The sequence below is a fragment of the Chrysemys picta genome, chromosome 4 (genome assembly GCF_011386835.1).
Source record: "Chrysemys picta bellii isolate R12L10 chromosome 4, ASM1138683v2, whole genome shotgun sequence".
NCBI lineage: Eukaryota > Metazoa > Chordata > Testudines > Emydidae > Chrysemys > Chrysemys picta.
In genome coordinates, this window is record NC_088794.1 from 11,735,674 (window position 1) to 11,750,030 (window position 14,357).

Genomic DNA, 14,357 nt, shown 5'->3' on the forward strand with positions numbered 1-14,357 from the left:
CTTTGGCAGGTGTGCCGTAGGTTGAGGGCCCCTGTTCTAGTGTAGACTGTGCTTGATGGTAATTTTCACTATACGCAATTTCCCCCTTACGCGCTGACCTTAGAACCTAACCCCCGCGTGAGATGTGACTCCACTGTATTCACTTTTGAAAATTTATAATAAGCGATGCTCCGGAGGGGAGTGGGGGGCGCAAGGTGGAAGTTTCACCTAGGGTGCAAAATATCCTTGCACCGGCCCTGGATACTGTGTCAGCTGATCCCCACAGTCTCCAACCTACCTGGGCAGTACAGCCGACATGGCCCTGCCCACTAGCTCCTCTCCACTCCCAAGCCCACCCACCACTTGCCCCCCCCCCCTTCAGGCTTAGCCCTCTTACTTTTAAAAATGATTGCTTGCCCCTCTCCCCCGCCCCTCAGGCTTTTCTGGCAGCCCTGTTCCCAGGTATCCAGTTTTAGACTGGAAACTCCAGTAGAAAATGGGACCGGAGTGTCCGGTTAGCAGTGCTGACTGGAAACTAAATGTCCGGTTATAGGAGTAACCACATTAGCCTCCGCTCCTCCCACTCCCAACACCCACCCCAGAGGGCTGGAAGAGAACCTGTCCTGCTGCTGCAGGAGATGGGGCAGCTCAGTGCAGAGAGAGACAAAGAGAATGGGCTAGAACCAGGTAGGTACCCGCTCTATGTAGGCAGGGGCGGGGGGGATCCTGTTTACCCCCTCCCCAGCCCTGCTGCGTTTGCAGTTTACCCCTGACTCCTCCCTTGCTCCAGAGACCAACCCTAGCTCCTGCCCCACTGTGCTTTTACCCCTGGCCCCTTTTACAATCATTCCCCAGGGGGGCCCACAAATATGTTTGGCGCAGGACCCACAAAAAGTTAATCCGGCCCTGCCCACTGCTGGAGAACAGGGGTAAAAGCAGCCAAGCTAGGCTGATTGGGGAAGTAGCCACAGGTGTGACCAGCTCAATTACGGCCCAGCTGGCCCTGATAAGAGGGCTGGGGGCCAGGAGCTGAGTCTCTCTTGCTCTGGAGAGGGAAGGGCCTGGCTGCCTGGGAGCTTAGGCTACTGGGAGTAGAACAGGGCTGGGGAAAGGCACGAGGAGCTGGGGAGCTCCAGCCTGGCAAATCCCCAGGCTCTGGGCCTTGCTAAAGGCCAAAGCTGGTACAGGGTTGCAGAGGTGCAGCCCGGGCTTAGGCAGAGGCAGTTGGTCCGACCCCCTTGCCGATGATGAGTGGCCTTTACAGACTGCAGTCTGCCCCAGTGAACGGGGGCTGGATGACGACTGGCAGTAGCCACTGAGGCAAGGTGGGTTTAGAGGGAGGGGAGACCTAGAGTGTGGGGGTACTGCTGGGGCAAAACCCTGAGGGAAAGGGCATCGGGGTCCGGGAGGGACACAGGAGCCAGTGGCAGGCGAGACACTGGCCTGCAGAGGGTGCTCCATATGCTGGAATCGAGTGAATTCCTGGGATGACCAGCAGGTGATGCCATCCAGTGAGTCTTCACTGCCACCCCTTTCCATTGGCTGCCCCAAGCACCTGCTTCCTTTGCTGGTGCCTGGAGCCGGCCCTGCCTGTACCCATCACCTTCTGGCTTCTCCCATCACCTATACAATATTCCATCTTTCACCTCCAAATCAGAAAGCTTTTACAGTGGTATAGTGCGGGTCCACTACATTCCAGGGTGGCTCTATTTGCAAATTGATTTTTCAGTCACACATTCTTCTGACATCAGGGTCCATTCTTTGGGAAGTTTCTAGTTGCTTTGGTGTCCATTTCTGCAACCCCACTTCCATTAGTGCAGTGGATGAACAAGGAACTTGTTCAATTCTGAAAATTATTGGATGAGAGGAGGCAACCATCTACTCCCTAGTACACATATCCCTGTGAGCTACCGATTCTTTGCTCTTCTGCTAAGGGAATGTTTGCATGTAGTCTCTCCAACAAGGCCATCTACACAAGGCATCTGCATTGCTATACTGATGGCCAAACTTGTGCATGAATGGGAAATCATAGCCTTGCAGTTTTCCCAACCACATGGTGAGCTGTTCGTCAGGATTCCTGAATCTAAAGAGCCATTGAAGGGAAGCATGGTCTGTTCTGACCAAAAATTCCTCCCATACAAATACTGATGAAAATGTTCTCTAGATTTAACCACTGCAGGAGTTCCTTCCATGTGGTGCCCTCTCAGAAGAACTAGACTTTTGCCGAACAAAACCACCATCCTCTCAAATCGCATGTGCCAATACTGCCCCCAAACCATAAGCACTAGCATCTCTGTCAAATCTGAAAGAGGTGCAGTTGTCATTTAACTTTCACTTGCCTAATCATCACTCTCTGTCCCATTGCATCTCTGGGTGAGGCTCCCAGCCTTGTCACCCATTGTTGTGTCTTTCAGTCTTTACACCAGAAACCGCCCAGTCCCGGTCCTTGAACTTTAGCCAAGCATGAGATAAATGGCTAAACATCTGTTGTGCGGGTAACTCCGTGGTGTCTTGGGCCCAACAAGGGAGAAGATGTTATCGATAGCTTTGTACACGGTTACAACATTAAATAGGTGACAGTGGCCCAGCAGTTTCATTTCGAGTTACATTAAAACACTTTTTATCCTTTGATTAAAGATCTAGAGAAGGTGGACAAAAGCGAGAAAACATTTGAAATATAAGCTGCAGCCATATGCCTGTGGAGTGGGACTGGGACTCCATATCTGTTTCCTTTCTTACAGCTAGAGCCCTACCAAATTCACTGTCGATTTTGGTCAATTTCACGGTCATAGAATTTTTAAAAATCATAAATTTCATGTAAAAAGCAACAGAGGGTCCTGTGGCACCTTTGAGACTAACAGAAGTATTGGGAGCATAAGCTTTCGTGGGTAAGAACCTCACTTCTTCAGAGGCAAGCCATAAATTTCATGGTTTCAGATACTTAAATTTGAAATTTCATGGTGGTGTAACTGGGGGGGGGGTCCCAATCCAAAAGGAGGCTGGGGGGGAGGTAACAAAGCTATTGTAGTGGGCTCATGCTATTGTCACCCTTGCTTCTGCGCTGTTGCTGGTGGTGGCGCTGCCTTCAGAGCGAGGTGGCCAGAGAGCAGCAGCTGCTGGCTGGGTGCTCTCTGGTGGGGAGGAGCAGGACTGGCCTTATGGGTGGGCGACATGGGCGACCGCCCAGGATACTGTGGTTGGGGGAGGGGTTCCGTGGTTCCCCACCACAGCCATCCCAAAGCGCCTTTAACTCCCGAGTGCCGGGGTGCTGGGCTGGAGCCGAGGAGGGGCAGGGCTGGAGGTGCCCTGGCTGAGGGCTCCTACCTTACACCAAGCTCCAGCTGCTGGTTCTGGCCAGCATGGTGAGGGATGGGACTTCCTCTTCCCTTGTAGGTGCCGCTCCCGTGCCAGACCCACCTTCAGGAACCTCCCCCAGCTGCAGGAAGCTCGGCGGCCGCTGGCTGGGAGCCCAGCTCTGAAGGCAGCACCACTGTCAGAAATAAGGTTGTCCTGGTATGCAATTGCCACTTTTACTTCTGCGCTGCTGCTTAATGTGGTACTGCCTTCAGAGCTAGGCGTCCATCCAGCATCCACTTCTTTCCAGCTCCCCAGCTTTGAAAGCAATGCAGAAGTAAAGATGGCAATACTGCGACCCCCCGACAACAGCCTTGCAACCCCCCAGAACCGCTGTTTGGTTTGGGACCCCCGGTTTGAGAAATGCTGGTCTCCCCCATGAAATCTGTATTGTATAGAGTAAACGTACACAAAAGACCAGATTTCACCATCCGTGACATGTTTTTCACAGCCGTGAATTTGGTAGGGCCCTACTTATAGCTACTGGGTGATCTCTATCCATTGCATTTCTCTCACTCACTGCTCTTTTATTTGTGTCCCTTTGGACTTATTTAAGTTTTCTAATGATCATACTTAATACTGAATTGGGCCATGTGTATGCTGTTTAATTAGATAGATATTGATATGTATTTCTTGCTAGAATAACTCGTTCTCTTTAGTTCTTACGCTTTGGGCAAATATAATAAAGTTGCCATTTATGTTAATGTCAGTATGTTATTGCCTCTCATGCCCACCCTGTCAAAATGCCTTTTTTCCAATCCCTCTTTCTAGTAGATGGGTTTGTAGTCAGAAGCAGAAATCATTTACTGCCCCATTGCATGCATATACATTCACTGGAGCTATCGCTTGGGGGATGTGTAGAATATATATGATAGGCCCAGAGTCCATGCTGATGAGTTTTCCAAGACAGACATAACATTGTAACCCAGTGTCACACAAATATGTTATTTGGAAAAATTAAACAAGTAGGAAGCTGCTAATTTTCATACTAATTAATAGAGCTCTACATCCACAATAAGGTCTCTGAGGCTGGGTGCTGTAGGGATTTAATTGGCCATCTCCATTGTGTCTGTCCTGGAGGCCTCTCTGGAATCTGCATGCTCTTCAAAAACCCTCTGGAGTGCGACCTTAACAGAGCCCCTGAACCGCCGCTTCCTGTAGCTCCCAACTAAAAAGTAAATAACTGGGTTAATGCTGCTGTTTACAGAGGCCAGTGCATTACATATCTCAATGGGGATATTAAAATAATTAAAATACAGGCCAAAGCGCTGGATACTGAAGGGAACAGCAAAGATGAGGAAGAAGAGGACGGTGAGCAAGATAACAATGTAGAGCCTTCCAGGCTGACGTTGTTGGGAGCTACGTCGGACCTTGATGAACAGGATCAGGTTGGACAGAACCATGATGGGAGCGAAAATCAGGAAATCCAGAACATACATGGCTATGTGTGACATCCGGCAGTGTTCAGTTCCATCAGAAACACAAAAATAAGACATTAGTCCGGTTACCAGGCAAGAGAGAGCCCACAGCAGGGCGCACACAAGGGCAGACAGGTGCTTTGGGCGGTGGCATCGGCACCAGATGGGGTAGCAGACAGACAGACACCTCTCAACGCTGATGGCCGTCAGGAGGTACAGGCTGGCATTGTGGGCGAACAGGAACAGCAGGTGAAAAAACCTCAGAAAGTGCCCAAATTCATGGAAACAGAAGAGAGATTCCACAGTACCAAGTAAGAGGTAAACAAGCAGGCAGAGGAGGAAGTTTAAGTCTGCGACGGCCAGGTTGAGGATGTAGATGGTGAAGGGAGTCCTCTTAATGAAGAAGCCGAGGAGCCAGAGGACGACCCCGTTGCCCACCAGCCCGAAGAGACAGATGAGGACAGTGACCCCGTCAAGGATCAGATCAATGAAGCTGTGTATTGGGCAATCGGTCCCATTATCCCTATAGACTGGGCTGGTTTCTGTCAGAAGCAGGGACGTTATGCTCAGCTCAGTCATCATTAAACCTCTGCCGTGGGATGCCGGCGTCTCCTTGTCTTTCATGCACACCTGTTAGCAGAGAGCAGAAGGGGGTGGGGGTGGAAATCAGTGACTCTGACATCCCCAGCGCAGAGTTTCACTGATCATTTCAGCCCTCCCCCAACCTCCTGGGCTGGAACAACCAGATCCCAAGGAATATGAGTGAGAAATACCCAGGGAGAGAATGGCCATGGGGGATGGTGGGGACAGAGAGAGGCACAGAGAAGGAGAGATGGGTGGGGACCAGCCTCGATAGAGGAAGAGGGACAGAGACAGAGAGAAGGGGAGATACTCTCTCCCTCTCCATATCTCCCTCTTTGTAAGAGAAATTGGTAGGGGCCATCAGTCATGTCTGGACAGGGCTGGCAGAGGAAAGGGTTGTGGATAGGGGTTAGAGATCAGAAGAGAGATTCCTCAGTATAAAGTATGCCCCATTGGATGAATGCAAAAACCCAAAGAATCTATCCAGCAAACCCTTCCCTTCCTTCCCTTACCCCGGCCTCTTGGAACCTTTTGTGTTTACAAAAGCTGGGCAGAATCTCCGTGTCCCAGTCACTGTGATCCTCCCCATAGGATCTCGTGAAAATGTTCCGTGCCACAAGCACTAAGAATTTCCCTGAATGTCTCTAGGCAGCATTCGGCATACAAGATGTGCCAGGCTCTGTCAGGGAAATATCCTTCCACTTTGGGTGTGTGTGGGGTGGGAGAGGGACACAGGGATCACAAAACTGCTGGCAAGCATTGAGCACTTTATAACAACTGGTAGCATCAGCGTTCTGCTTCACTTCTGTGATTGTTTTGAATCTCCTAAACATACAGGAAATGGCTCGTCAAAGTTTAAAACGCAAGGGATGGACACCACAAAATGGCCCAGTTATAACTGAAAGGCTCCTTGGGTATTTAGGGTGTAATAGTTACTGTGGTAACTAGTGTGTGAATTGGCCTCTACACATGAGTCTGGTATGTGGTGTATGTTCTACATATCCCTAAAGACAGATTTCCTGGGAGTATATTTTTTAAATTGATGTGGTAAATCATTCGTCCTTCTTAATACAAACCTATCTGCTAAGCAGACATGGTCTGGAATCAGGAAATCCACAACCTTAACTCAGTCCCCCATTAATAATGGTAATGTTTTCCAGGGGTACTTGTGGTTGTGAGGCACCTTGCTACTGTTATAGAACCATAGAATATCAGGGTTGGAAGGGACCTCAGGCAGTCATCTAGTCCAACCCCCTGCTCAAAGCAGGACTAATCCCCCAACAGATTTTTGCCCCAGATCCCTAAATGGCCCCCTCAAAGATTGAACTCACAACCCTGGGTTTAGCAGGCCAATGCTCAAACCACTGAGCTATTCCTCCCCCCTCTTATGAAGAAGCACACAGAATCTTTTAAAAGGGGATAAGGCAATATGCTGCATTTATTGAGAGTACAATGTAAGCATTAAAATCAGCATATGCTTCCCTCACACCCACCCACCAGGAGGTTCTGCAGCTGGATCTTATAGTTACCAGTCCTTGGTGTTGCCTGGTAGGTCCAGTGGCCAGCTGAAACTGCACACAGGGGAGGGGAGCTGGGGCTCTGTCGAACGCATTCGAAGCTCCGATGTTGATGCAGAGTGAACCCAAAATCCCACGGCAATACACCCTTCTTTTATAGTAATGAGTTCCCATACAAGTCTATGGACCTTGCTGTGTCACACTGGAGCTGTCAATCATGAGGTCTTTAAGGTTGCTTTTAATCAGCATTACCAGGAGGATCCGCAGCTGTTTCTTATCTCGTCCCTCTGGCTCAACTCCTTATCTTGTCCTTGGGGCATATGCCTTTGCTTTAGGGTCGTCAATCTGCCATCTGGGTGATTCTGATAAAGTTGGTGCCTCTTGACTCATCCACTCCCCTTTCGACCATCCAGGCTCCATCAGTCCTGGTGCCTCCTGTCTCTATTCAGTTAATCATCATACCGTACATTCTTCACTCACACACAAAACAGTACATGATTTCAAAGGCAAGAATTACAGCCATAAAACTTCTATCCTTCTAAGAACAATTAACACATTCAGCAAAGAATAAACTCAGAACAATTTCTTCTTGCTAATTCAAGGCTACAATTTCTTCTTACTAATTCAAAGCTAGCAAAATGGAATATAAAGCAAAATAGAGTACAATTTACTCAAGACAATTTTTCCCCATTAGGCTTTCGCCTACACTGCCACCAGGAGTGGCAGAAGAGCCTTAAAAGTGTGGGGGCCACAGGTGCCTGAACTGTGGCCCCGTCCCCCCCAAGCCCTTGCTCTCACACCACCTCTTCCCCCGATGCCCCACTACCATGCTCACCCTTATGGCCGGTAAAAACTGTGTGTGTGTGTGTGTGGGGGGGTGCATGGCCCCCTACCCCTCATTCCAGTGTCCCTGGCTACCACTGCCCTTAGCACAAGGGAGCAATGTTCCCTCTAATTTTTTCCATCCATGTGTGGAATTAATTTTGTTATGTGCACCACTAATATTGAGGTAATGTGCGGATGTGCACCACCAGTACAAACAAAAAACCTAGATATAATATATTATTTTTTAAAAGTTCATAGGTATGGAAGAAGAAGAATATAAAACAAGTGATAATTAACAAGGTGCACCGCTTAAGATGTTTAATATGAAATCAAATAAAAAGAAAATTAACACTGCAAAATTTTCAGTAGCCTTTTAGAAACGTACATGTATCTATTCCATTGAGGCATAAAATAAAATTATCTATTTTCTTGACATAGGAAACAAAATATTTTATCATTAGTACTGATGCATGAAATAAAATAACTGTTACACTTTCTTTATGCTTGAAATTAAAGATTATGTTTCTTGGCTTGACATGAAAAAAGCTTTTTATCTAGTGTCTTTATGTAGGATTGTGTGTATATATACACACACACACACACCCTTTTGTTGTGACTTGTGACGTAAAATTAAACATTATTTTGTTTTGACACATGAAAGAAATTACTTTATTTATTTTCTTGATTTTAGGAGACCACTAATCACTGTCACTGGAATGAGTCCCTGAGTCAGTAGTTGGCAGGCTAAATGATGGGGCAGATACTTGCCACTAATCACGAACCTTTTCTCTTCTGTCTTGACACTGTATAGAAACACTGGACGAGTGGCAAAGGTTTACTTCTCCACCACTTGAAGTGTGAAATTTGATCCTCATTAGCATATCCAGGTGATCTTCTTTCAATCTGCTTCATGATTTAGTTTTGATATTATTCATAAGGTGAAAGCCACGCTCCCAATCAGCACTGGAAGCTTGAAAGGTTGCACATATATCCACCAGTTGTAAAACTACACTGTATTGTTCTGCATTTTGTAGACTGAAAGTCACCACTTCCTGGAAATGTGTCATCATCTGTGCTTCATGTTTCCCGGCAATTATGTATTTGTAAACATTGTAGTAGTTCACAATGAACTTCTCCTCCTCTATGGTGTTTTGAGCAGATGACGTCACTCGAGTAAGGTCCAGATTTTTTCTGGATTTGTCAACTAGCTTGCTAATGTCTTCTGTGCCAAATTCATAACTGATCGGTTGTGGTGAAAGTGAGGCAAAGTTAAAAGCTGCCCATTTATTTAGTTCCTTTTCTGGAAAACTTTTATTCAGCTGATCACACAGTAATGATATGAAACTTAGAATAGATTCACCGCTGAATTGTTCATCTCGTGTGCTCGATGCAATTAGATTTTTCCACACTGTTGCTCCAGGCAACAACCCTCTGGCCAAGTCACTGTCTGTACAGAACTCAAACAGACAGGCGTTAGACCAACAAAGTCTTTAAGTGCTCCTGGCCCTAGTAGGGGACTGTGTCCCAGGGCTTCCACCCTGGAGACTCTTCGCCCACTCTGGTCTGTTCTGGCCCCAGATATCCACCTGGGCCTCTTAACAATTCAGATCCCCTTCGCTGTCCAATTGCAGGCCATTTCCCCAGTGGCTTTTGGAGGGGATCCAGGTCTGCCCACTACTCTGGGTCCCAGACTAGGGACCCTAAGAATAGCAGCCGTATACTTCCGTGTCCCTTTAACTAAACTGCTTTCAGTTCCCTGTGCCACTTCCCCACGGCCCCAGCCTTTACCAATGCTTCACCCTTACCTCAGGGTTCTTCTATGTTCAGTCCCAGCAGCCAACCAGGAGCTCTTCCTCACTCCCCTATCCCTGCCAGCACTGAGCTGTCCATGGTGTTGCAGTCCTTCAGTCTGCTAGGAGCACCAGCTTCACTCCTCAGACCCTGAGCAGCAACTGACTCTGGTCTGGACTGCAGCATCTTTATACTAGCCTGCAACCCGCTGATTGGTTGCATCCCCCGCAGCCTCTCTATGTAGCTTGGAGGACTCCTCTACTACTCTTTTCCTGAGACGGATGTGGCAGGACACTGAGGCCTCCAGCAGGGGGACTCTGGGCCTATTCCACCCCATCACAGACCTCCACCACTAATACTTGTCCTACACAAACACCCTCACATCATTATAATGTTGGCCTCCACCCTCTGGTCATTATTACCTCCCTAAAATAAAGTAAACCCTAGATTAGATTAGATCAGAGATTAGATGGTAGAGCAGCAGGGTGGCAAGGAGACTAGAGGTGAGTTTAGAGATTAGATAAAGGAATGAGCGATTGGAGTAGAAATGAGATTAGATAGATGGATTAGATTAGTTATTCAAAAAGAAGGACAGATGGATGGTTTAGACCTAAGGACGGAAAAACAGGAAGATGGATTAGAGATTGGGATGAAGGGATGGGTGGGGTAGACACTAGGATGTGTAGACAGAAAATAGCTTGATGAGAGAGAGAGAGAGAGAGAGAGAGAGAGATTGTATGGGGATAGTGTGACATAGGGCACAATCCAGACTAGTGGGGGGCTGTGTCTGCCCTGCAACCTTGGGTGCCTTACAATGCCTTGCTGAAGTAGCTCTCACCTGGGCTGCTCACAAACAGCCTTCCAGCATGCAAGCCACACCCTGAGTGTTCCTGTGTAACTGCAGCCTGCCAGCTCCACCCTGGCTCTGACCAGCCTTGGTTATACAGCAGGGAGACCCCAACACACCCCAGAAATGTATGTCCTGTACCACCCAGCCCTCACCTGGACAGTACAAATATATTAAGTCTGTTATTCCTTTAAGGGAATTATGTGCCATTTTATTATCTTAAATAGAGTTACCCAGACACTTAAACAGACTGGAGTAGATAAAAGAATAAAACAAGCCTATTAATTATAAAGAGACAGATTTTAAGCAGGTACAAGTAATGAGGCATAAAATTCAGAAGTGGTCATGGAAAAATAAAGAGAAACCGTTTACTAGTATCTACTTGAGAAACTATCTTAGTTGCAAAGCAAACTTTCTCACCACATGCTCCAGCAGATTACGGACCAACTCTCAGGTCAGGACCCCGCCCCCAGAGTCCAACGGCTGTTTCCTTTTGTCCTCCCAGGTGCAGAGAATGAGGCAGGCAGGGGCAGAGAGAGAGGTGACATGGGGGTTTGCCCCTCCTTTTTATAGTCCTGTCCCCTTCTTAAAAAACATTTCCAGCTGAGAACCAGGAGCCAAAGAGTCTATGGAGATGTTCCCTGCTGGTTCTTTTCACCTGTTTGAACTTCCTTTGTTTTCCCTTCCGGCTTGATGACCCTGTTTACTGCTTAAATGCAAATTAAAGCAAGCCCATGTTCCTTTGTTTAGGACAGACCTGTTTGCTGACTTCTGCTTGGGCAGAGCTGTGGGGTTTGGAATGTGTGTTGATGACACAAGACAGGGAAATCTTATAACTTCACATACAATTTTGCCACACATATTTTATCAGGATGCTGCCGACCAGAAAATTATGAGTTTTCAAATGATAATTTACAAGGCATACCTTGCACAAAGGCTTCATGGCTAGAAGTGTTGAGTATCCTCAACTCCCAATGAAGCCAATGGATGCACAGCACATTTGGAAACAAAACCAGGATCCCCCATCTCAGGAACAGAGAGGGGCAAGGCAGAGACTGAGACTCTCAGGACTGATCCCAAATGAAGCCTTCTGTAAGGACTTTCAGTGTTGTCAAATTGGAAAGTTTAAAAATCATGAGTCAGGCTTCAAAAACGGATGAGATTGGCTTGAAAATCATGAGATTTGGGAAAAAAACATTTTTTTTTAATTGGCCTTGTGGTTTGGGATCCTTCCGTGGCTTTGTTTCCCAGATTTTCTCCACAACCACAAGAGCAAGAAACAGGTTACCGTGAAGGAAGGTTGAGCTTGTCATGATGTCACAGGACTCCAGGATCTGGGGATTTGGCTAGACTGGAGCTACCCTGTGAGACTCAGCAAGGCTAGGGGTTCCCTGTTGGCTGTAGAGTTCAGACCCTTTGAAGGGTCTTTGGGGAAATGCCTATCAGTCTATGGCTCCACTCCCCCATTTGAATTTTGGTGGCAGTGGGAGAGAAGCTGCAACAAGAGTTCCCTACTCCCCACAGACAGGTAGAAGAGGTGGTGGAGGGGTCCCTCTCCTTGAGTGTCTTTCTGGTGCTAGGCTCCTTGCATGCTCCTCCCACCAGTCTCCCACCATGGTGTTACCAAGACCCCCAGAGCAGTGAGTCTTAGAGTTAACACACCATTGAGATGTGTTGGGCATTTCCCCCTCATCACAAAATGACTGTCTCAGGCTCTTTGCAAACTCAGGCAACCAACCCTGCATCAGTTAATCTCATGGCAGGTCCCGCTCCTTACAGACTCAGGGCTTGTCAACACAGGAATTCTCTGGAAAGTTAATTCAAATTTACTTTGAAAGTGAATTAATTAAACCACATTAGATTCCTGTATGGACACTTTATTCATAATTAAAGTGCCCTTAATTCAGTTTAGTTTAATTCACTTTGGAATTAAGGCAGGCCTCACTGCTTCTTTTACACTGAGGCCACTTGCATTTTCTTGCACACTTAATCAGGTACCCTAAAATGATGTCTGCAAGCTTACAAATATTGAAGGAATGTCGCATAGTACTTGGATGACAGCCTTGTAATATTTTTGTTAGCAGAAGTACAAAGACTCCAACCCAGCCAAGTCGATAGAGATAATAAAGGACCGTCAATACATCCAGCCTATGACTGTCCATATACTCACATCATCCCTTGTGGAGACCCCGAACGTGGCAAGATAGGCACTCTACAAGTGGTCGTACTGTTCCTGGCGTGCCAAGATCCCAGCAGCTTAGGTTGTGCTTAGCCCGGACTGTGGGCTAGGTTTCTGTGACTATCATGAAAATTCATGACGAAGTTCCCTGTCTATTTCTAAACTTCCTTACCCTGATAATTCTGGGGTTCGCTCGTCTCATAGGCTAGTATATTAATTATCGTAAGCTTATTAGGATATACATCGATTGGTTACCATGGCACTTCTGTGGTTGAACATCTGCTGATGTTCTTATCCTAAATTATCTACACTAGTGTGACAACTGACATTATGCGGTGACCTGTCAGCAGTTTAATCAGATTTGTTTATCACGGCATTATATCTTGTGGTATCTTGTGACTTAGGGTCACTTGATTATTTATTTATGGTAAGACCTTATGCTAAACTTCCTGCATTACAGCTTTAATTTATACCTATATCCTACCTCATACCTATGTGTTGCCAGCCGATACTTATACCTATAGGCTACAGACCTAAGACAAGAATCCTGGCAAAGAGTTTCTTGTCATTATGAAGAATCATGTCTTTGCCAGCTCCTTTTGCTTTTGTTTTCGGTTTGATTTGATCACTGAATGTTTCCAGTTTCTGGCTTTCGATGGGAGAAAAACATGTCCGGAGTAGCAGAAAGCTGTCATTGGTTCAAGAAGTCCATCAGTGCAATTTCACCTTTCTCTTGAGCAGAAAGAAAGTAGTTTGTAATCTCACTGATGGCAACAACACCTGAATTTAAACACACTAGTCCATCTTGAAGAGCATGCATTTGGCTCTGCACAGAACGTTCATTATGGCTGGGTTATCATTCTGCATTCTTGTGCTATCAAGACCTTTCTGTTTGCATACCTCTGAAGTCATGCCTTGGTAAGTCTTGTCATCCGCAACACTGACTGTTTACAATCAGCCTTTGTCAGATGATGGTGGCACAGACTATCTTGTAGGCCAGGGGTAGGCAACCTATGGCACGTGTGCCGAAGGCGGCACGCGAGCTGATTTTCAGTGGCACTCACATTGCCCGGGTCCTGACCACCGGTCCGGGGGGCTCTGCATTTTAATTTAGTTTTAAATGAAGCTTCTTAAACCTTTTAAAAACCTTATTTACTTTACATACAACAATAGTTTAGTTCTATATTATAGACTTACAGAAAGAGACCTTCTAAAAACATTAAAATGTATGACTGGCACACGAAACCTTAAATTAGAGTGAATAAATGAAGACTCGGCACACCACTTCTGAAAGGTTGCCGACCCCTGTTGTAGGCTTTGGTGTACATCTGCTCTGGACACGTAGGCTTATTTTTATCTGCTGACTTTGTCAAAAATCTTGTGTAATCTCTGTAACATGTTTTATGGTATCGGGCTTCGACTGCCACACAATCTTGCCCTTGTATGTGAATGACAATACTCTGATCCTCTTTCAGCTTTGCAGCTCTTTTTAACTTTCCTGCATCGAAGGTTTCTGCCGAGACCCGTTGATCCTTCTTGTGTTTATGGGCCACTGTGATGTGTCTCTCCTTTTTCTTGCATATGAATCAGATGGCAGGAAGGACTGGTACAGATGCACAAACAGGGAAGCCAGATCTTGACCAAAGTGTCTTCATGGGGCTGGGCAAAGGAGCAGAACAAGTATTGGAAGAGGTAGACTTGTCCATCATCCTGTTTCCTCTGTAATATTGGCTTCAGAGCATGGAGATTTCTTGCACTCTCTATGCAAATTTTGTCTATAAAACACATATCCCTTCTGAATTGTAACTGTTAGATGCCGTGAGGAGGCACTTTCCATGGTACGTGGTGGCCAGGCTGTAGGAGTC

At 46.7% G+C, this 14,357-nt stretch overlaps 1 protein-coding gene across 1 annotated transcript; it reads right to left on the reverse strand.

Moving 5' to 3' along the window:
- Window positions 1-372: 372 nt before the first annotated feature.
- Window positions 373-11,142, reverse strand: LOC101951605 (mas-related G-protein coupled receptor member H-like). The gene is made up of 2 exons (XM_024108262.3): window positions 6,863-11,142; window positions 373-5,381 (listed from the first exon to the last, which is right to left on the reverse strand). The coding sequence occupies exons 1-2, from the start codon at window positions 7,022-7,024 to the stop codon at window positions 4,380-4,382; spliced, it is 1,164 nt and encodes a 387-aa protein (XP_023964030.3). The 5' UTR covers window positions 7,025-11,142; the 3' UTR covers window positions 373-4,379.
- Between the last annotated feature and the right edge of the window lie 3,215 nt (window positions 11,143-14,357).